The 23,712-nt window shown below is 42.3% G+C and overlaps 1 protein-coding gene across 1 annotated transcript; it reads left to right on the top strand.

Annotated features, from left to right (window-relative positions):
* The first annotated feature begins 1,530 nt into the window (after positions 1–1,530).
* On the top strand, positions 1,531–20,011 carry LOC110071402 (complement component receptor 1-like protein). Its single transcript, XM_072997249.2, has 6 exons — positions 1,531–1,781; positions 8,386–8,574; positions 8,913–9,009; positions 11,293–11,381; positions 12,670–12,870; positions 16,242–20,011. Exons 1-6 carry the CDS (start codon positions 1,706–1,708, stop codon positions 16,349–16,351), a joined length of 762 nt encoding a protein of 253 aa, XP_072853350.2. The 5' UTR covers positions 1,531–1,705; the 3' UTR covers positions 16,352–20,011.
* Positions 20,012–23,712: the final 3,701 nt, after the last annotated feature.

Raw genomic sequence — 23,712 nt, 5'->3', positions numbered from 1 at the left:
TCATTGACTATGCAAAAGCCTTTGACTGTGTGGACCACAGCAAACTATGGCAAGTTCTTAAAGAAATGGGAGTGCCTGACCACCTTATCTATCTCCTGAGAAACCTATATGTGGGACAGGAAGCAACGGTTAGAACTGGATATGGAAACACTGATTGTTTCAAAAATTGGGAAAGGAGTACGACAAGGCTGTATGTTATCTCCCAGCTTATTTAACTTATATGCAGTATATGCAGAATACATCATGCGAAAGGCAGGACTGGAGGAATCCCAAGCCGGAATTAAGATAGCCGGAAGAAATATCAACAACCTCCGATATGCAAATGATACCACTCTGATGGCAGAAAGAGAGGAGGAATTAAAGAACCTCTTAATGAGGGTGAAAGAGGAGAGTGCCAAAAATGGTCTGAAGCTCAACATAAAAAAAACTAAGATCATGGCCACTGGTCCCATCACCTCCTGGGAAATAGAAGGGGAAGATATGGAGGGAGTGACAGATTTTACCCTGTTGTGCTCCATGATCACTGCAGATGGTGACAGCAGCCACAAAATTAAAAGACACCTGCTTCTTGGGAGGAAAGTGATGACAAACCTAGACAGCATCTTAAAAAGCAGAGACATCACCTTGCCAATGATAGTTCAAGAAGGGTGTCACAAGACTCCTCATCCAGAGTTCTATGGCTAATTTATGCTTCTGTAAGGAAAATCACATTAACTCATGGTGGCAAATTGCTACTTATTTATAAGGTCCTCATTCCCTGGTGATCATGCATTTGGATTCCCTGGTGATCATGCATTTGGATGGGTGTCCCAGAACCCAACCAGCATCTCAGTGATAAGTTGCAATGTGCTGCCAAGAGGTATGAGGTTTTGCTTACAAAAGGGTGAATCAGCCATAGGACTCCACCGTTTGTTTGTTTTTACTGAAAAGGATGAACAGGCAACACTGCTAGATTCCCTTGTATAACTACTGTCCAAAGGGGGGGGGGGGACAGACAAAGTATTTTGACATTTTGGAAACTGACAGATGTTCCATCCAGTCAAAGGCAGCCTCTTGCATTGCAGAAATGCTATTCACATTCAGCGCTTGTAACTCAAAAGGAAATGTATAATAAACTGTTGTGGCATCTTGAAGCCTACAAGACGAGCAGGTGTGAAGTAGGAGGTAATGCATGTTGTAACACACTAACACTAGACCCTCTTTAAAAATAGCTGTATTTCATAGACTGTGGCTTAGCCTAAAATTCTTTTTGTAATATATGTTTAAGATCGCTCTGCATCCTCGCAGGTCCCCTCAGGGACGAGATGCAGGCGCGACCAGTGCGAACCCCATCGCCGAGGCTTGCCTGTGAGTCGTGGGCAAGGCATCGGACGGGGTTAGCTTCCGAGTAAACACGGGTCAGGGCGGCCGGGAGACTACCTGCTCGGGTGGCCTCCCTTTCCGCGTGCCCGCTGCCCAGCAACTGGACTTCCCCGTTCCTAAGCGCATTGACGACCCCGGCCCTTGACATGCCAGGGATGGGCAAAGGGCGGGTCCTTCCCGCCAGGTAACGACGCGAGTGCGGGAGGAGGGCGTCGCGCGGTTGCTCTCAGCTTCGCCACGAGTTGACAAGTCATTTTGTGCTTTAGAAGGAGAAAGACGGGGGCTTCGCCTTGTGGCGGGACAAGGGGCGTTTTCCTGGGTCTCCTCGGGGCCAGCTGTGGCCATGAGGCTTCTTCCTTGCTCCTGCGAGGGGCTTCTGACGTGGGCGCTGGTACTGCTCGTCTTGTCCCAGAGTCATGGTGAGCGAGGACGGGGATGGGGGCTTGCTGGTGGCGGCGGCGGGGGGCATTTATTTCGATTTTTGAAATTAAGTGCCGGCTCACTTCCCTGCCGGGATGACAGAAGCACACGCAATAATTTTTCCAGGTTTGTGTGTGTGTGTGCGCGTGTGTGCGCGTGTGTGTGTGCGTGCAAGGGCAGAAGCTGCACAGCGGTGAGCAGAGCGCACAACTTGCGCGCACAAGGTGCACCATTACAACATAGGGCGTCGGGGACAGAAAGAAAGAAAGAAAGAGAGAGAGAGAGAGAGAGAGAGAGAAAGAAAGAAAGAAAGAAAGAAAGAAAGAAAGAAAGAAAGAAAGAAAGAAAGAAAGAAAGAAAGAAAGAAAGAAAGAAACGTTGTGATACCTTAAAACTGCTGTATTTTAATGTGAGTTTTTCGTGGACAAGTCCACTTCTTCAGATCCTTGGTCTAAAGAAGTGGACTTGTCCACCAAAGCTCATCTTAAAATACTGTATAGCAATTAGTCTGTAAGGTGCCACAACCTTTTTGTCTTCTTTATTATATTATTTTTGTTTTGTTTTTGCCTAGCATGCTTGCACAGAATAACAGGGCTATGTCTTCTAAAACATACTGGACAAAACATTGTCCTCTTTATTATTTTATTTTATTTTTGTGTGATATGCTTGCACAGACTAACAAGGCTACCTCTTCTAAAACTACTTCTAAAACATATTGCATCTTATGTTATGTTCTGCCAAGTTGCTTCTGATTCTTGGGACCGTACAAAGTAGTGCTTGTCTCCAGAAGGCCTCATCATTCACTGGCTTGCTCCAATCTTGCAAATTAAAGGTTGTGGTTTCCCTCAATATCACCATTTTGTGTTTTCAAATGTTCCTATCGCCTTCCACATTTCCCAGCCTTATTGCATTTTCTAGTAATACTTCTCTTTTTAAGATGTGTTCAAAATATGATAGCCTCAATATAGTCATTTTTCTTTCTAGAGAAAGTTCACACTTGTTTTGAGCTGCTACCACTTCGTTGTCTTTCTGGAGGTTGATGGTGTCTATAAAACTCTCCTACACTACTTTTTGAATCAATCTGTTTTTTGTTCCTATCAGCTTTCTTCTTGGTATAATTTTCATCTGCATACGTACCAATTGGGAATCCCATAGTACATATGGGCAATATTGGTTTTGGTCTTCAGCAAGACATCCTCAGACTTTGGGGTGTTTTGTAGTTCCTTCACAGCTGCCCTTCCAAGTCTCATGCTTCAGATTTCTTGACTGAAGTCTCCATTAGGATTGATGACTGAGCCAATGTACAGAAAATATTTCATTTTCTTCATTGTCCCCATTAAAGCTACATTGTCCTTACATAGTAATTGGACCAGGAGTACGGGGAATAGGATTTGGCCATGGAAACTCACTGAGAGAGTCAAACTAGTAAAATCATTCTTTTAAAATTCCTCACTTAACTTGAAAACCCTATTAGGGTTGCTATAAGTCTGTTTTGGCTTGACAGCACATAATGTGCACTCTTTTTTTTAACCTTCTGAATGTTCCACTGTAATCCTGCTGTTGTACTTCCAATGAAGGCTTCCTGTTTTTCCTTATCTACTGGGGGTTGGAAAGTAGTCATCACGGACACTCTGATTTTGGATGATGCAGCTCTAAAAAATGATGTGGTTCTGGGATCTCTAACGAAGAAGCTATTCCTGCCCCTGTACTTCTTTTCCCATTTATTTTGTTTTGAATGATCAGCTATAAGAAGCTAGACTTTCTGTTTCTCACAATGTGACCAAGTATTTTGGTGTTCTGAGTTTTAAGTGTTTTACAATTTGTAGCTCTTCATTCATTTATATACATCTTACAACAGAGGTTACAGCTTACGAACGATATGGGTGAAAGCTGCTAAACAAACAAACCTTCCCAATGCAATTTGGGCTTTAGAACTCAAAACCAGCACTTTGCATTGGGACCAGAAGTTTTCACGCACTTTCCTTGTAATCAAAATGGTCAGACATTCTGGCCTCACAAACATCAAAATGGCTGCATTTTGTACCAGCCAATTTTCCGGAGGATTTCCTAAGTAAAGCATATTGGAGTACAGTGGTGCCTCGCTTAACGTTTGCTTCGTTTAACGTTTTTTTCGCTTAACGTTTATTTTTTCAGAGGCAGATTGTGCTTCGTATAACGTTTTTCCCTATGGGCGATTTTCGCATAGCGTTTTTGGGACCATGCTTCGCTTAACGTTTTTGGTTTTAGGTCCCCTGCTTCGCTTAACGTTTTTTTTGTTTTCAATTTAAAAAGTGTCTGAGAAGGGTCCAAAACGGTTCTAAATGCTTGGATTCATTAGAGGACCCCTTAAGTCATGTGCAAACCTGATTTGGCTTTGATCTGACGTTTCGTTAATTTTTTGTGAATTTTTGTTTTTTGGCCCATAGGAACCAATGGACCTGTCAAAATCTGACAGCTCCATGCTTTTCTATGGGGGAGAAAACAATTTGCAAAAAATTAACGAAAGTTCAGATCAAAGCCAAATCAGGTTTGCACACAACTTAGGGGGTCCTCTAATGAACCCAAGAATTTAGAACAGTTGCTGAGTCTTCATTAATTTTTTGTGAATTTTTTCTTCCCCCATAGGAATTAATGGAGCTGTCAGATTTTGACAGCTGTCAAAAGTTGGGGAAAAAAAATTCACCATTAATTAACGAAAAGTCAGATCAAAGCCAAATTAACTTTTGCATCCGTTTTAGAGGGTGCAGAAGCTAATCCAAGCATTTAAAACCATTTTTGACCCTTTTATGACCCACTTAATTTTGCAAAAATTGACTTCGCAAAGCCATTGAAACCTATTGAGTCAGCTACAATACATTCCAATGGAGGATACATTGTATCGTTTAACGATGTTTCCTATGGGTTTTTTCGCTTAAGGACGGCAATCCGTGCCTATTGGAACGGATTAACCGGTTTCCAATGCATCTCTATGGGAAATGGTGTTTCGCATAAAGTTTTTTTCGCATAAGGTTTTTTTTTTGGAACCAATTAAAAACGTTATGCGAGGCACCACTGTACTCCATTCTGAGATTACTGGTGCAAAGACTAGGACCAAAGGGATCTGGTAAGGCCACTGCATACAAGCTGAAGCTTGTAAAAAGCTTTCATGTTGCCATGAACACATCCACATATCTTGAATATACTCTATCGTTCTGTCCCAGGAACCAGTCTTGAAAATCAAGGTATCCATATAGGCCATGGGCACACCAGTGAAACGTCCTTGTTTTCTTCAGTCTTTTACTCCCTGAGCAATTGTGCATTGTTGTCATGTGACATATATCCAGGGGTGTGCATTCTGCCGTGTTTTTGGATTACTGTAACATTTCCCTAAATTCGATGCGATATGACTGGCTACACTTCGGTATCAGAATATTTCCCTCTAGGTTGTTTTTTACTCTGGAGCCCCTTTTCCTTTTCCTTTTCTTTTTTAAAACTGTGTTTAATTACATCAGTGTTTTGGCAGCATTTCCTTGGTGGGTATGAGCTTCTCTGCTGCGTTTATGCCTCTTATAGCAGAGAAACATACTTGGGCTTTGTTCTCATGGCCCCTCTACCATGAGGTTCCCCAAGAAGAAAGCAGGGAAGAGCTCAGGGGAAGGAGCGCCACCTGGTGGAAGGATCTGCAAATAAGGGAAGTTCAGAGGGTGAAGACATAAGTTTTCCAATGCATCAATATTTATTTATTTTTATTTATTTTATTTCTATCCCGCCTATCTGGTCATACTAGACCACTCTAGGCGGCTTACAATTGGAGCAACAATAAAATTATTAAAAACATTACAAATAGACAAAAATGGAAATCAAAGAATATAAAAGAAAAATCGTCAGGGATTATCTGTTGGGAAAGCCTGCCTATACATCAGTGTTTTCAATTGTTTCTTAAAAATGCCCAGCGAGGGAGCCGCACGAATCTCAGGAGGTAAGTTGTTCCAGAGGCGAGGAGCCACCGTCGAGAAGGCCCGATTTCTGGTCTTTTCCTTCCGGGCCTCTCTCGGCGTCAGGCTCCTCAGCCTCACCTCCTGGCTCGCACAGGTGACACGGGTAGATCTAGGTGGGAGAAGGCGTTCCACCAAATATTGAGGTCCTAAACCATTTAGGGCTTTGTAAGTAAGCATCAACACTTTGAAGTCGATGCGGAATCGGATGGGCAGCCAATGCAATGCGGCCAGAGTGGACGAGATATGTTGGTATCTTCTCACTCCACTGAGTAATCTGGCCGCAGCATTCTGCACCACCTGTAGTTTCCGCAGCAGCCTCAAAGGTAGCCCCACGTAGAGCGCATTACAGTGGTCTAATCTTGAGATTACAAGCGCATGTACCAAAGTGTTGAGAGCCCCCACATCAAGGTAGGGTCACAGCTGGGCTATCCGCCGAAGATGGAAAAATGCGGTGCAGACCACGGACGCCACCTGGGTTTCCATAGTGAGAGCCGGGTCCAGATGAATCCCCAAGCTGCGAACCCCATCCCTGGCAGGCAGGGTCACACCCCCAAAAATGAGGGAGTTTCCCAAATCCCCAACTGTGGGGTTCTTGTCCGGGTTCAGCCTCAGCCCGTTCTCCTGCATCCATTCCCGAACGGTCTCCAGGCAGCGCTGAAGGGACAGAACGGCATCTCCTGTAGTTGGAGAAAACATTCAGCTCACTAAATTAAAAAAATAATAATAAAGAGACATACAAGTAAACAACATCACTGGTGGAAGCAACACAAGCCAACCTGGCAGGAAACGTATTACAGTACTACATGCACACAGGCTGCCACTGTAAACCGGTTGTGTGGTAAATCCTGCAACAAAAAATGTAGAAGCTCCCTGGTGGGCGGGATTTATTGGAGAGCAGGCAAGAATGGTGCCAGCCACTACATGGCTGTACTCAGTTTTTTTTTTTAAAAAAATAAGGAATTCAAAGAGTTTGTAACATAAAGTAGAATAAGGGCTTAACATAAATTAGAATCATTTAGAATGGAGCTAATGGGGGGGGGGAATAATGTAGATTTATCTCCCCCCTCCATGCTCCATTCTAAATGGATTTGATTTCAAATCATGGGACTATTTGAAATGCTGATTGTGTTCCCATTTGGGAGACAGCCTGCAACAGCACACCTTGTGTGGGATTGTGAGTTTGGGTCTCTTCCCTCTGCCCTCAAATAAAGCATAGAGACAGGTCAGTATTCAGTAATAAATGGGGTGCATTCTAGGGAGCATTCTGGTTAGGATGTGCTTCTCTCCCAACCTTTTTCTCCCTCTAGCCCTCCCCTTTGTGCCCCTTCAGTCTCTCTCTCTTTCTCATCGATTACGCATCCTTCAGTCTCGAGAGACTATGGTAACGTGCTCTATATGGAGGACTTGGAACAGCGTCTAGTGTGGCTGAGAAGGCCAATTCCAAAGAGTGACAATCCCTTCCACACTGAAGACACACACACACATACACGCCTCCTGCCTGAAGAACTGCCTGATGATCAAGCCCTCCCCTTCTCTCCACCTTCCACAGACCAGCAAAATCATTCTTAAAGGGACAGAAACAGCCAAGCCTTTTACAAACACCTTTAACAACACAACTTCCCTCCCTCCATCCTTCCTGCAGCATCTCCCATTACCTCCAGCTCGTTATTCAAGATGCAATTTCCAGCGATGGGTGTATATTTCTAGAAATAAATAAGTCGAGTTTCACATGCATACTATTTTAAACAACTATCTACCTGAACAATATTTTAGTTCATATTTTATGCAGCTGACAGATGTGAGCATCCTGGCATGGGCCACGAAAAGGTGCAGTTTGTGCTTGTTTTCTGATGTATTCTTTTTGGGTATTTTTAAAATGCAAATGTAAGGTGATAAGAAAGAAGTACTAAATATTCCAAACTGTGCTGGTATCTAAAAACAAGTAATCCTAGTGCATGAAAATTGTACCAGGACATAAGAAAAGAAGAAGAGCCCTGCTGGATCAGGCCAAGGGCCCATCTAGTGCGACTTCCTGTATCTCACAGTGGCTCCATCAGATGCCTCTGGGAGCACATGAGACAACTAGATTCCTGTCTCCTGATACCCCTCCCCTGCATCTGGCATTTTGAGGTACCTTCCTTCTAAGCCTGGAGATTATACATCCCCATCATTGCTTGTAACCTGTGATGGACTTTTCCTCCAGAAATCTGTCCAATCCCCTTTTAAAGGCAACTAGGCCAGATGCCATCACCACATCCTGTGGCAAGGAGTTCCACTGACTAACAACTGGGTAAAGAAATGTTTTCTTTTGTCCTCACTCTACCAACCCTCAATTTGTGTGGCTCTCCCATGGTTCTGGTATTGCATGAGAGGGAAAAGAGCTTCCCTCTATCCAGACCTGAAGGCAACCTGAAACTGGGCCACAAGCAGGATGTAGTCTGCACAGTGCAGGAGAAATTAAAATGTTTTGGGATTTGGGCCTGGTATAGTCCAAAAAGCAAAGACAAGGCATGGTTTTGTAGATTCTGTTAAGGAAAACAGCATGAGGCTTGACTTAGAGCTTAGTTGTACGACATCCTTTCCTTCTTCCCGCATTTTAAACATCCTTGTCTATCTTTATCTCCAGGTGACTGCCCTGCTCCGCAGATGCCCCCCTTTGCTACGCTGGGTGACCATGCATTGAATGAAAGCTACCCTGTTAGGACTACTCTGCGATTCCGCTGTATCCCAGGCTATACATATATCACTGGATCACAGCCTACTATTCAATGTCTTGATGATTCAACATGGTCAGGAACTCCTACCTTTTGTGAAAGTGAGTGTCTTTCTCCCAGATCTGTTTTTACCAATAAGAGTGGCTCGCATGAAAAATCGAGCAAAGATCCAGAGCTCTCAGCAGTTTTCCTTCCATTCTGTTTTAAGAACCATGACAACATAGAGTAAAAAGAAGAAAAAGGGCTGCAGCCTGGATCTCTTGGCCTAACTTATCTCATGGAGCTGTGGGGGACAGCATTGTGATCATAAAATGTTTGGGAATCTGTATATTGCCCTAGCTTCTGAAACATGTTGCTTTCAAGAAGTCTGCAAGAATCTTGACTCTGTTTTAAGAACCATGACAACATATGGTAAAACTACATCTAATTCTTCCTTCAGGAAAGCAGTGCAAGATTCCAGCTCTTGAAAATGGCAAAGTAGAATCCTCAGGTGACTTCCGGCTTGGTGATGAAGCAAAATTCATCTGTGATGGGGGGTGAGTTTCCAGTCATCTGTTGTAACTATCTAGCTTGGTATAAAATTTGTGGAACATATAAATACCTGAAAAATTAATTGTTAACAGTGAAAGTCTCCACTGTTCAATTTATTTATTATTTTTTATCCTACCTTCAATGATATTTTAAAAATGCATTAATTAGTCACTTGAGTTTACTGTTGCCCTAATTATAATTCCAAGATTTTTCCTGACATATATTCTTCCCTGACAATTTATGGAGGAATACACAGTGTATGTATGCTCCCCTTTGTTCTCTTTCTGAGCACAGAGATTACTGACTTTGGACTTGGTTAATCAGCCTAGAGAGACAGTGAAGAGGCAGATGAAATTCACTCTGCTTCTTTCTCCTGTGCCTTGCAAAGCAGACGGAGGGAAGAAAAGCTGCCTTCCTGTCTTGCTAACCTGTGTTCTTTGGGCATGTGTGACAGGCCAAACCTTGACAGTTGCAGCTTTCAAACTGAGAAATCATTGGATGAAGAACCACTTGTTATTCATTTTCTGCTTTTCTAGGCAGTTGCTAGCTTTCATTTAAAAAAATTGAGTGATCATACACTTCCTATATCAATGTTTCCCAACCTTTTTGAAGTTGTAACCTCCTTTTATAAAAGCGAAATAACCTGCATGCCCTTGCCAAATTGCTGCACACAACTCCCCCCCCCACACACGTCCTTGTCTTCCTGCAGAAGATCAGGCGACAAATTGGCCAGACTATGAGGCCATGCTTACTTGGCCAGCACTAATTCTCCCCCCAGCTCCTGCAGGGCTTGTTTCTGAGCAAAGGACTTTTTGAAGTTCTGCTGCAGAGTGGAAAAGAGAAGAGCGGTAGGTGTGTGTGTTTTCTGTGTGCCAGTTTTGACTACACATCGTAGCACAATTCAAGATTCACAGTTTTCCTTCCTTTGCTGACAAGGGGTAAGAAAGAAAGGCATACATGTACTCTCACACACAAATCACTTCTCTTTGCACTCCAGATTTTAAACAGTCCCAGGCTAGGCAGGTGTTAAGAAGCCAAGAAGCAAGTGGGAATCAGGGGTTCTAGGGAATGGGGAGCAGCTTGCTCCAACAGCAGCACCCAGAGGGAATCAAGGCAAAATTCCTTTGGTGGACACTGGCCCTGGAGCATGGTGGAAGGTTCCACCTTCCACGGTGATGCCTTCGTCCCCTGACTGCGAATAAACAGCACTGAATTCAATAGGCCATCATTCTAAGTGGACATCTTTGGGAATCCGTTTAAAATAATTACTGTACTACTAAAAATAACCGTGGCGCAGAGAGAGAGAGAGAGAGAGAGAGAGAGAGAGAGAGAGAGAGAGAGAGAGAGAGAGAGAACACTTTGTGACCCCCTTGCGGATGCTGGCCCCCAGGTTGGAATCAGTGTCCTATATTACTTTGTGCAAAGACTATTATTTCACGGACTGTGGATATTTAGATAATGGAACTTCTAGCATTTAATACCTTTGGATCGGGCCCATGGCCTATTTCACTTTTCTCCCATGCTGCAACTGGGCTTTGTTATTTAATTTTAAAAAAGTTGAAACCTAAATGAAACATGGGGGAGGGGAGAGAGAGAACTGAAAAGTTAATGAATGGATGCATGGATATACGTATATGGGGTGCATGGTGGAAAAAAAGGAGCAAGCAAAGTGGCTCGGAATCTGACCAGGACATATCTGAGCCCCTCCCACTCATGGCAAGCAGCTTCCACTACATATCGCCCAAGAAAATATCTCTTTTGTCAGGAAGGAAAAGGTTCATACCTCTCTCCTAAAGCACCCCATGGGTTCACATAAACACCATCAGCTTTCACTGTATGTTCTTTTAAAACTACCAAAACAAGGTGATGTCAAGCGTTTTGTCTTGAACTGCAGATTTTCAGTGCAATAAAATTTGGAAGATTAGTCTCCTTTACATTAAGGACTTTTTATGTGTGACACAGGCCTTATTAATAGGGTGTTTGGTGTTGCATTTTCATTCATTTATGTCAACTATGTATCCAGAACTAAAGAAGTTGGAAGTTTGTATCAACCTAAGTTAGTAACAAATGGAGAACACACCTTTTCAGTCATGTCCTTCTCCTGGTACCCAGTCCTGTGCCTCTTGGATGCAAGGCAAAGTCCCTCTCTTTTTTATCAGAGTAATCACGCTGTAGGGTGAGATGTACATGATGTCAGTAATGTAAGCCTACTAGTGACCAGATATCCTGTATTAGCAACCACTTTATTATGTCTCATGCCATAAATCTTGTACTTTCTCTTTCTTTAGGTACAGGTTAATAGGCCCCGATACTGCTCTTTGTGTTTTGTATGATGACAACACAGTTAACTGGGATAAAGAAGGTCAATACTGCGAACGTAAGATCATCTTTTCCCTTAAACTTGTTAATGTTTGCCCAAATGTGTTAAAGAGTCATTTCTCTATTTGAAGTTTTTTCATCTGCCCATTTATTTGTCTGGGACTGGAATAAATCACAGTAACTAAAAACTTGGGCCTGAAAACTCAAATGGAAAAAAAAAACCTATGTATCTCTCTTATTCATCTTTCCTTCCTCCTACCTCCTCCAAACAATGTGGTTTCTGAACAAGTCCATTACCCTGTTCTTTCAGCCACCTTTCTATCCTCCTATAGAAAATAGGAGCCATCCTTCTAGCCTCTTCTCTCTTTGTTTCTTTTTCTTTCTCTATTAAAGAAGCACTCTCTGGGTGGTGATATCAAATGACAGTCAACAACAGCAAAGATATTAATAAGCAACAAATAGACAAACGTAGTAATAAGATAGAAAAGGCATCGTATCTTCTTAAACGATTAATAATTATGTGCCGTCAAGTCAATTCCGACTTATGGTGACGCTTTTTGGGGTTTCCTAGGTAGAGAATATTCAGACGTGGTTTGCCCTTCCCTTCTTCTGGGGGTGCCCTGGGACTGTGCAGCTTGCTGAAGGCCACTTAGGTCGGCTTTTCTCCCGGGAGACACAGTGGGGAGTCAAACACCAAACCAGATACCTACATCACTGAGCTATCCAGCTCATATCCTCTTGCTGAAATGAAAACAGTTAAATTAAAACTAAAACCCCACTGTCTAACATTTCAACTACCTAAAGCCTAGAATGAGATAGTGAATGTTCACGGGCTTTCAAGTGTATAATTTGCATTTTTGAGCAGAGGATGGGCACATCAGTCTGCTGTTGAGATCTATCGGATCGTATTAAAGTACTAGTTTCAACATTTTTCAGAATATCTTCAGATGAATAGAAAAATGTTTTTATTGCAGCTGTCCATTGCAAAGTGTTTCTTGGGTATTGCATTAAAGAAAACAGTTACTGAAGCCCCAGCCACATTGTGGCTGGGGCTTCAGTAACTGTAGTGCCGCATCTCTGGGGACTACTCAGGTGAAGAGAGGCCTGCGTGAACATAAAAACAGTTGAGGTAATGGCATGAAAGACAAGACTAATGAGTAGGAAAATGATATAAATACTCTCGTTGGGATCAGAGACGAGGCCAAGCTGCTCCTGGTTGGCAGCAGAAAGTATTACAAATCATAGGTTTTCCAAAAGGTCAGCAACTTTCCAGTCAAATAACAGCCTGAGAAATTGTTCTGCTTTCTACAGTGCACCTGATCTGTCAATACTGTTCTCTCCCCCAGGAATCCCTTGTGAATGGCCTCCCACAATTTCCAACGGAACTCATAACGGGGATACGTATGGTGATCACTATACTGTTGGCTCAGTGGTAACATACACCTGCAACAAAGATTTCTCCCTTATTGGAGATCCAACTATCGAGTGTGTCGTTGCAGAAGATGGCAGAAATGGAAAATGGAATAGACCTGCACCTGAATGTAGAGGTGATCAAAGTTCAAATTTGGCATCTTCTGTGCAATATATTGTGATCCTTCAATATTATATACTACCAAAAATTAAAATTCTTGGTAGAATCAAGTAACTGTGCTGCTAGGTAGGTTTTTAGTGGCAATGCAAGTGGTACAGAGGCGGTTGTGCAGCAAGGAGAATGTTAGGGAGCGATAGTTCCAAGTGTCCTGTTTCTTTACACTGAGTAATTCAGGAATTTATGTCCTGATCCAACTAAAATTAATCCCAGCTACCCCCCATTTCTGGTTTCTCAGAAAGTTCAAGGAGTGTTTGTTTCACTGGGTCATCAGATGGACATTTATAACGAGAAAGTTTGCTCTGTCAGCTTCTAGTGCCAGTTTAGTCCCACCTGTTGAGGTCCCATTCCTAAGGCCTTCAGATCCCACTTGCAGATATCCTTGTATCACAGCTGTGGTCTCCCTCTGGGGCAATTTCCCTGCACTAATTCTCCATACAGGAGATCTTTTGGAATCTGACTGTCAGCCATTCTCATGACATGCCTGAGCCAACAAAGACATCTCTGTTTCAGTAATGTATACATGCTAAAAATTCCAGCTCATTCTAGGACTACTCTATTTGGAACTTTGTCCTGCCAGGTAATACCAAAAATGCATCGGAGACAACGCATATGGAACGTGTTCAGCTTCCTCTCCTGCCAAAGGGTCCAGGACTCACAATGTACAATAAAAACACCACACCATAAATACAATAAAAATACAATAAAATACAGCAAACCCTGTAGCTAGCTGAAACAATTGTTATGTGCCCCTCACATGTCCCCAGGTCGTTTCACTAGTCTGAGGCCCACAACACTTTCTCTCCTTTCTGCTTCCACCAGTCGACCTCTGTCAACACCCTTTAATTAGAATGATTGAGGTCCAGGCTGAGTATAAAGTTGAACAACATAGGTTTATTGATTACAGTTTGCTTAAACAGGTTCTTCACAGACTTTAAGGTATTCATTAGATTATGAATAACTTGTTTCACTCTAAACTCCCTTAGCGCTTTATAAGTTTCACACTCTTAACTCCTAACTCTGTATTACTCACATTAATACAAATTACATTACATTACCTCTACAATGGCTACTCACCATTATTTTTACCATCATTATACACCTCTCAGTTCATCAACATCCAAACAAACTTTGCACTTTAATCATATTTCATAACTCTTACATAAACAGAACATTAATACACCATCACAAACTTTTTTGTCCACTCATTTGTCCACTGGTCCAGAATCGAGCTGCACTGCTGGTGAGTGGTGGAGCCGCTAGAGATCACATCAAGCCGATTCTGTTCAATTTACATTGGTTACCAGTTGCTGCCCGGGCCCAATTCAAAGTGCTTGTTTTGACATATAAAGCCCTAAATGGCTTGGGCCCTGGATACTTGAAGGACTGCTTTCTTCCATACGAGCCTACCCGGCAGTTAAGATATAGCCAGGGGGCCCTTTTGAAAGAGCCATCTCTCAAGGAGGTAAGAGGGATGGCTTGTAGACAAAGGTCCTTCTCGGCAGCTGCCCCCAGACTATGGAAAGCCCTCCCAACTGAAATTCGTCTGGCGCAGACGTTGGTGACATTTCGGCACCAGGTCAAAACCTTTCTGTTCCAGAAGGCTTTTAATTGAAATAACAACTGTGGGTCCTGATGATGGCAATTTTAATTGTATTTTAATTGTATTTTAATTGTATTTTAATCATTTTATTGTATTGAATTTTAATTATTGTAAGCCGCCCAGAGACCTCTGGGTAGAGTGGGCGGCATATAAATTAAATAAATAACAACAATAACAATAACAATAACAATAACAACAACAACAACCATAATCATAATCATAATCATAACCATAACAACAACAACAACAACAACAACAACAACAACAACAACAACAACAACAACAACAACAACAACAACAACAACAACAACAAGTCATTTGGCCTTTGAGACCAGGCATCAGCAACCACATTCAGAGTCCTTTTTATGCTTCAGATCTCAAGTCAAAGTCCTGCAGGATCAGCGTCCATCTTGCAAGTTTGCTTTTATTGGAATTCATAGTTCGTAGCCACACCAAAGGGAAATGGTTGGTGCGGAAGACAAATTTCCTTCCCCAAATCTAGGGCTTCAACTTTTGCAATGTCCATATGATAGTTAGGCATGCCCTTTCAATGGCAGACAAATGTCTCTCACCATATTAGAGTTTCTTGCTGATCAGAGTCACTGGGTGTAGATTCACACTGTCATCCGCTTGGCACAGCACAGCTCCCGGACCCATGCTCAACACATGATGAACTCCCAGTTGAAGTCTGGTGCAGCAAGGACAGGTTTTGGTCTCTTCAGACGATCAACAGTCACCTGACACTCTGATGTCCACTGGATGTCCTCGCCTCACCTTTTCTAGATGAAGCCTGCTTTCTTTTTGACTCGTAGGTTCGCTTTCTCAACTGGGAAAAGGGTAGGCAGTTTCTTCCACTCCTCCAGAACAGCTATGGCAACATTCTTCCTTGAAACCTTATTGCTTTTGCCTTTACCCTCACCAATAAAATCACCCAGAAGTACCCCCGTCACAAAGCTCTCCACATGTGGGGAACCCCTGTCATGAAATTAAAAAAAACATCTGCTTCTTGGCAGGAAAGTGATGACAAACCTAGCCAGCATCTTTAAAAGCAGAGACATCACCTTGCCAACAAAGGTCCGCATAGTCAAAGCTATGGTTTTTCCAGTAGCGATGTATAGAAGTGAGAGCTGGACCATAAAAAAGGCTGACCACTGAAGAATTGATGCTTTTGAATTGTGGTGCTTGAGGAGACTCTTGAGAGTCCCCTGGACTGCAAAGAGAACAAACCTATCCATTTTGAAGGAAATCAACCCTGAGTGCTCACTGGAAGGACAGATCCCGAAGCTGAAGCTCCAATACTTTGACCATCTCATGAGAAGAGAAGACAGCCTGGAAAAGACCCTGATGTTGGGAAAGTGTCAAGGCAAGAGAAGGGGATGACAGAGGGCAAGATGGGTGGACAGTGTCATCAAAGCTACCAGAATGAATTTGACCAAACTCCAGGAGGCAGTGGAAGACAGGAGGGCCTGGCATGCTCTGGTCCATGGGATCACAAAGACCTGGACACGACTTAATGACTAAACAACAACAATACAATAAGGGGTGGCATTTTTTCTGCTCTGTAGGTCTCTGTCTGGATATTTCTTCACCATGTCGCTCAAAGGTTTTAAACCAGCAATTTGCCACATACCCTGCCCAATATTATCCCCCTCAATAAATATGGTTGCAAAGCAGAGGTATATATTACATTGTTTTTCATACTTATCAAATATTGTTTCCCTTTTTAGATATGTTCCTGAAAGATCGCCTAGACAGCATTGAAAAAAAACTGGACCAAATTCTACTTACGGTCAGCCAGTCTTGCTATCAGCAGGCCAGACAAGGAGATGAGCAATGATACTAATTACAGTCACTTTGATTCCTTTTTAATACCACAACCTTTTCTCAAAACATAGGCTTACAAACAGATTTTTATATGGGGCTAACATAATTACATGCTATGGAGCTAACTTTCTTCAGATCTTCAAAAACCTGATTTATTGATATCCCCCCTCTCTTTTGCTGAGTTATCTGCTTGACCAGTTAAAAGCAAAAATCATTTCCAAACTTTGTTAAACCTGCCCACATTTTAAAATTGCATCATTGTCTTTGAGTGGGTCAAATCTGCTGTAAAATGTAGCAACCCAGCATACTATGTGTAGCGGACCACTCTGAAGACTCTGCTTTCTCAAGCCTCCAAGAGTGCTCACTACTTTTCTTCGAACTGCTGCCACCAACCTATCCTTAATACTCAAATAAAGACAAGAACTTCTTTCAAAACAAAACTGTGTTTATTGATTTCTCAAAATAAAAAGGGTGAATCACAGGTAGTAAATCAAGTTGTAAATCAAGTTTCTCATTTAATGTACCTCATACAGATTTTTCCCTCACTATCTCTCACAAATCTATCTCACTCTTTCAACCAGTTTCTTTCATCTCCCAAACTCCAAAAACTCCTCTCACACATCACACACACACCTTATATAATCCAGCTCCTCCCCCTTCTGCACCACCCTCTGTCCTCTCATTGGCTGATGTTCCCCTGCCCAGCTGTGACGGGCAGGTGAGAGCAGAGCTGTATGCTACACTATGTATAAAAACCTAACTTGTTTGCTTTTGGTTAGTATCAGTTTAACAGACTTTATGCAGTATTCTCTCCTCAGTCATGATTTTAACAAACTAAATGATTCTTCTTTCTAATACTGATGATCCCATGTCATGTCATGGTTTTGAGCACAGAAATTTTGTAAGTAAATATTGTTTCCTCTCGTTACTATTGTCTGCCTGAATATTTTTGCCAATCTACTGTACTTCTATAACAGAAATTCTTGGGAAACTTGTTTATAATTCTAAGCCTATAACTGCCCCCTTTTTTGCTGTGTAACTACACAAAACTCAACAAAACCCGATGTCCTGTGAATGGAGGTTTACTAATTTAAGCAGACTTTCTCCTTTTCATCTTTCCCTTACACACTATGGAAGAGCTCTTTTTCTCAGGCTGGCAGTAAGTACAAACATTTCAACCTCTTCTTTTATGTATTTCGGCAATTTTATTTCTGTGATGGTATTTTAAGAATGGGGACAGCAACTCTCTTTTTAATTAGATAATTAAACAATTTAATTAAATAATTGCATGCTGTCAAGTCAATTTTGACTTATGGAGACCCTTTCCAGGGTTTTCATGTAAAGAGTGTACAGAAGTGATTTACCATTCCTTTCTTCTGGTGACATCCTGGGACAGAGCAGCGTGCCCAAGGCTACAGGGGCTGGGTCTTCCCCTAGGAGGGGAATCGAACTGCCAGCCTCTGGCTCCACAGCCAGATACTTAACTCACAGAACTATCCAGCCAGCTCCTGCAATAAGAGATATTAGTAAGAGGTAAAGATCCAAGATCCAATAAAAGCATCCCACTGGGAAGACCTTTTTTGAAGTAATCATCCATAACTTATTACTGAGCAATTCTCAGACCTCATCCAAATCAGCCACATGCCTAAACCGCTGAATCAGCCAGCCAGCTACCTTTTCTGAATTACTAAAGTAATTCCGCTAAGAGTACAAGGGTGCTCTGAGAGGGAGGACATGGGCATGATCAACAAAAGGCAATGTTTTTTTCCTCTGTGTGTGGAAAGAAAAGAATTGGAACAAATAGTGGGAAAACATGGAAGGGTTAGACTGTGATAGCTACACCCCCCTAAAATTCTGCAAATCAGACAAGATGATCGAAGCTTCAGAAGGTTGCAAGGATAAAGTAGGGAAGAGTGGGGTCATGTATGCTGTCTTGGACACATTGGAAGAAAGACAGAATAATAATAGTAACAAATAAATAATACTGAGTATTTTTATTACAGCTTGGAGGATCTTGGCATTATTTTATTTTATTTTTCCTGTATGTTCTATTTTAAACGCATGCAACAAGTTTTGAAAAGTAGGATCCTTTTGCTTTGGTCTGAAGTGTGTGTGATCGCTTTGAACCGATGCAGAAGAGAAAGACCAATCACGTGCACACGCAGAGAGAAAGCAATATTTTGACAAAGCACCTTCCCCTTTGCTTCTTGCCTCAGGAAGGAGGATAAGGAATGTGTGTGTGTATTTGCCCGCATGCGTGTTTGTGCATGTGCATGCAGGCACTTCTATAGAACTGCAATTAGAAGGCTTTTTCTCCTCTGCTTGTATGGCCCCATAAAACAAAGAGAACTGAATCCCTCGGTTGTGATTTCATAGTGAGAAAATTTGGGTTAATTCACACTTTCTCCCTCTATGTAGTTGCATTCTTAATCAGGAAATCCATGTAGCCAAAGAAAGAGAGGCTACCATTTTTTTACCCTGCTAACATCCATGATTCATTCTTTGGCAGTACCCATTAGCACTGGGTGGTGCTGAGCATTACTACTGGAGTAATGACCCTTCCCTCAGCCCTCCTAAGAGGAGATCTAAATCATTCTAGAGCCCAAGATAACTTGATTTTGTGAGAGAGCACTATTTTCTGTCAGTTTCCCAGTCTGGCAAAATATCTATTTTACAAGTTGTGTATCCTCTCCTCCTAAATGATTCTCTAATAGGAAATACCTATATTCCGCATGAGTATTTGGATGTAAGATAAGCAGACTGTTACTTTTGAATGAACTGTTATCAGAACATACCAGGCATATTGAGTATAGCATATGGTCGGCATACCCATAGTTTGTAAAGTTGCTTTTCAAATTGACTTACCCTTGTAGTTGCAAGGCCCTGGCAGTTAGTTACCATTATCATTATGAATTTTTAAACATAACTCTTTATTTTCAAACTGAGCACAGTAGAGAGATTTTGGCAGGAAGCAGCAACTGGGAAGTACCTTTATTTCCGAAAAATGATACCTAAAAATTTTATTTCATAATCTACCATTTTACTTTTTAACCTGACTATAATTTTTATTACAACATTATCACACGAAACAAACAGCCTTTATCATAACTTTTAAAATGTTAACAACAGCTGTTTTAAATGCACCATAACCCATAATTTGAACCCTTGGTCTCTTTTTGCCTAACAAATTCCAACTTGTTTAAACTTGAAGTTGCTTAAATCATGGTTTGTCGTGAGATCCAAATCCAGCACTATGGCTTACCCTTGATTTGTTTTTCTAGCACAGTGTTTCTCAACCTTGGGTCTCCAATTGTTCCTGGACTACAACTCTCAGAAATCCCAGCCAGCACAGCTGGTTAATGGTGAAGGCTTCTTTGAGTTTTAGTCCAAGAGAATCTGGGGACCCAAGATTGGGAACCACCTTTCTAGCAGATCATCCTGAAAAAGAGATGGTTGCCAGGGGAAGTATAAGATACATCTCTAGAAGTTGCTTCTCTTACTGGCACTTTGTCTGAAGTGCTATAATCTGTTCATCACCTCTTATCCCCCTCCTGGCAGAGAGCTGCATTTGGTTGTACTGTGGAACTTCTGAAAAGGCAACATTACTAGGTTGTTTTTACTTGCTGTTCTGTTTGTCTGCTCCCCTTAACAGTAAAGCAGTTGCTGTAATTCATACCTGCTATGTGAGCTACATTCTTTGACATGGATGGTGCTGCATCTGGGCACAGGGCATGTTCTTGGCTCAGAATATTGAGCTGAGAAAGTTGGGTGAGGAAGGAGTATTATTTTACGGACCATCATTCTGGAGGCAGAGAAATGCCACAAGAGCATGTGATACTGGTTTCCTCCCACAAGACCACCATGCCAGTTCAGAAATATCAAGTGTGGAAAGAATTCCTTTAGATTTAAAGTTTTAATGAGGAGAGACTCATGCTTGTTTATGTTGAATATGTCCAAAAAGGGGAATAATAACATCTCCTGCAGGCAAAACAAGAGCTACCATGGCAGTTTGGGTGAAGGAAAGAGGAGACCAGCATGATGAAAGGAGAGCAGAAAGCTTTTCTTGGGTCAGTTGCCAGTAGATCAGAAGGTCCATACCTATGAAAATACATGTTGGATTAGGTTCCAAAGCCAGAAAAAAATTCCCCTTCTGCTGCCACGATGCAAAAAAGAATAAAGGTTTCTGAAACCAATGTTCCAAATGTCTGTGTCTTGGGAGGGTAAAGAGCGGCTGCATTTCCCAAACCACCACCAAGGACCACAAGAGCCAAATATATGTTTGTGAATCAACTCAATGGAAGACATGCTAGATGAGGTACCATTACTTCAGTTTCAAGAAAGACATTTCAGGGCCAAACTACAATGAAAACTCACTATTAGAAGAGTGAAATAATTAACTGCTAAATATGTAAGATTGTTGCATCAAATTGATTTGAAATGCAATTGATTCAGAACTCATGTGAAATTTAATCTGATGCAAAGGTACAGAAAGGACTACAATGGACATATGAGCTCCCTCTCTCATGCACTCACTCACACAGCATATTTAAGATAGAAGTATACACAATACACAGCAATTTGCTAAATTCTAGCTTATCTGCCACTACAGTCCTTTCCATGGGTGGGGTCATTTATACTCTCTGACCCAATCAGCACTTGAATACTAGTGGTTGTCAGAAAGAATTCTTGCCTGCACTATGTAATATAAGCCAGTTGCGTCAGAGGATGAGCATATCACTCTGCTTCCTCACCCTGCCCCTGCTGTTTACAGCCTCTCCCTACATTAGCCACATAGTTTTATTATTTATCTTGGACCTGGTCCTAGAAATTGCACCAGTTTTTACACAAACAAAATGACAGCATCCACATATAAAAAGAGACCAGCCAGGAGCATGAGAAACGGCAGGTTCAGAGAACCTCAAGGTTTTTGTAAGCCCTTCATCCCCTGGAGGAAAAGCCTGAAGCAAACATGAAATGCTGTCTAAAAAGGAGAACTGAAAACTGAGAGGGGAGTGGGAATAGAGTGGAGAATCAAAGCAGAGGGGCATCAATAGCTGGCCAGAACTCTGAAGAGTAACAGAATTTGCACCACAACATCCTGGGGCAGTTTCCACCTGTGTACCTCTGACTGCAACACACTGTGCCACTGCATAAGGCCCAACACTGCAAGGAGAATTCTAGTTGATGTGCCACTGCTTCTGGCTGTTAGATCTGCAGGCATGGCACATAATGTGTCCACAATGGCACATAATGTTGTTTTTAAAAAATTGCTGCCTGGGAAGCATCATTAGAAACAGTTCCAGAAAATATTGTCAAAACCCTTGATGCACTTGTTGCTGATCAGAAGCATCCACTCTAAATATTATCACGCCTTGGGATAGTTTTTGGCATCTTTTGTCAGTGGGCCTGCATTTCTTTTTATTTCCTGTGCAGTGTTGTGACAAGTTGGTTCTTATCCCAAAGACAGCTGCCAGAACCTTATCAGTGAAATGTAGTTGTCAGAACGGTGGCCAAGAACTAGGATGGCCCAGGTTCAAATTTTCATTTAGCACGACGCTTACTGGGTAACCTGGACTAGTCATTCCCTTTCTAACCTACTAGATGGAGTTGTCATGAGAATAAAATGCAGCGGAGGGCTGTGAGCTCCTTCAAGGAAAGCTGGTACATAAAGGCAGTGAATAAATACACAAAACCATAAAATAAAACCTACCATCAATTTGTGAGGCCTTCCTCACAAACCCTCGCCAAACCATAACCCATGACATGATGTCAAAGTTTTCCCTCTACCATCTCAGATTCTTGAGATTTATTTATTTTTATTTATTTTAAATAGTTTTACCCTGCCTTTCCCCAAGGTGGCATACAACATTGTAAGACAATATTTAAAGCTAAGAACAATGATTATACAAATATTAGAGTGTCCCTAACACTCTGACTCAGTCATTTTGAGCAGATTGAGACCACTTACGCGTAATAGGAGGGAAAAAAGCTATCCCATGAATCAGCAAAAGCATGTAATAGATCAAGCCTGTGGCAAAATCCAGCTTGGTTATACTGTTGTACTAGAATTCAAGAGATCTGGGTTCAAATCCTCATTTATTATGTTCACTGTGTAGCTGCTGGCCACTCACATTCCCAGCCTCACAGGATGGCGGCTGTACAAAGAGTAGGGAGGAGGAGAGCCACACATGCTGCCTTGAGTTGGCTAAAGAAAAGGCTGGATGTAAATATAACAAATAAAACATAATCTGAAACCTTACACAATCACTATGCTCTCATCTCTGCTGGCCAAGTTACTTTTACCAGAAAATCCTGGAAATTCATCTGCTTCTCCCTACCAGTAATAATCCTGCAATAATGTATTAAACAGTAACGTACCTCTGTCCTTCCACGGTACCCAAAATATGCTGCCTCATATAACCACCTCTCCTCTGGCCAATAGTAGGGCAGGCTCTGGATTCCCCAGTTCATACCGAAACAATAAATCCTGCTGTGTGAGCATACAATACACCAAGATCCAGGTCTATAGAGCCTGCAGTAAGTCCTGGACCCTTTATGCATGGCAGGAGAGGAAGCTGAACATGTTCATATGCGTTGTCTCCAACACATTTTTGGTATCACCTGGCAGGACAAAGTTCCAAATAGAGTAGTCCTAGATCGAGCTGGAATTTTCAGCATGTATACATTACTGAAACATCTATGTTGGCTTGGGCATGTCCTGAGATGGTCAGATTCCAAAAGCTCTCCTGTATGGAGAATTAAAGGTAAAGGTAAAGGTAAAGGTTCCCCTTGACAATTTTTGTCCAGTCGTGTTCGACTCTAGGGGGCGGTGCTCATCCCCGTTTCCAAGCCATAGAGCCAGCGTTTGTCCGAAGACAATCTTTCCGTGGTCACATGGCCAGTGCGACTTAGACACGGAACACTGTTACCTTCCCACCGAGGTGGTCCCTATTTATCTACTTGCATTTGTATGCTTTCGAACCGCTAGGTTGGCGGGAGCTGGGACAAGCGACGGGAGCTCACTCTGTCGCGTGGATTCGATCTTACGACTGCTGGTCTTCTGACCCTGAAGCACAGGCTTCTGCGGTTTAGCCCATAGCGCCAGCACGTCCCCATGTATGGAGAATTAGTGCAGGGAAAACATCCCAGAGGGAGACCACAGCTGCGATACAAGGACATCTTCAAGTGGGATCTGAAAGCCTTAGGAATGGACCTCAACAGATGGGAAACTTTAACATCTGAGCATTCATCTTGGAGGGAGGCGGTGCATCATGGCCTCTCCCAATTTGAAGAGACACTCGTTCAGCATGCCAAGGCAAAGAGGCAGTCCCGAAACCAGCAAAGTCAGGGACCTGGACAGGAGAGAGACTATTT

This window comes from Pogona vitticeps, chromosome 4, assembly GCF_051106095.1.
Source record: "Pogona vitticeps strain Pit_001003342236 chromosome 4, PviZW2.1, whole genome shotgun sequence".
NCBI classification, from domain to species: Eukaryota; Metazoa; Chordata; class Lepidosauria; order Squamata; family Agamidae; genus Pogona; species Pogona vitticeps.
The sequence above is the reverse complement of the archived record's forward strand: the minus strand, read 5'-3'. Positions and strand labels throughout refer to the sequence as shown.

Excerpts from the sequence above, each read along its gene's own strand:
- LOC110071402 (XM_072997249.2), top strand. The coding sequence starts at position 1,706 with ATGAGGCTTCTTCCTTGCTCCTGCGAGGGGCTTCTGACGTGGGCGCTG. Across the intron at positions 1,782-8,385 it reads CGTCTTGTCCCAGAGTCATG|GTGACTGCCCTGCTCCGCAG; the intron begins GTGAGCGAGGAC and ends CTTTATCTCCAG. Across the intron at positions 12,871-16,241 it reads ACCTGCACCTGAATGTAGAG|ATATGTTCCTGAAAGATCGC; the intron begins GTGATCAAAGTT and ends TTCCCTTTTTAG.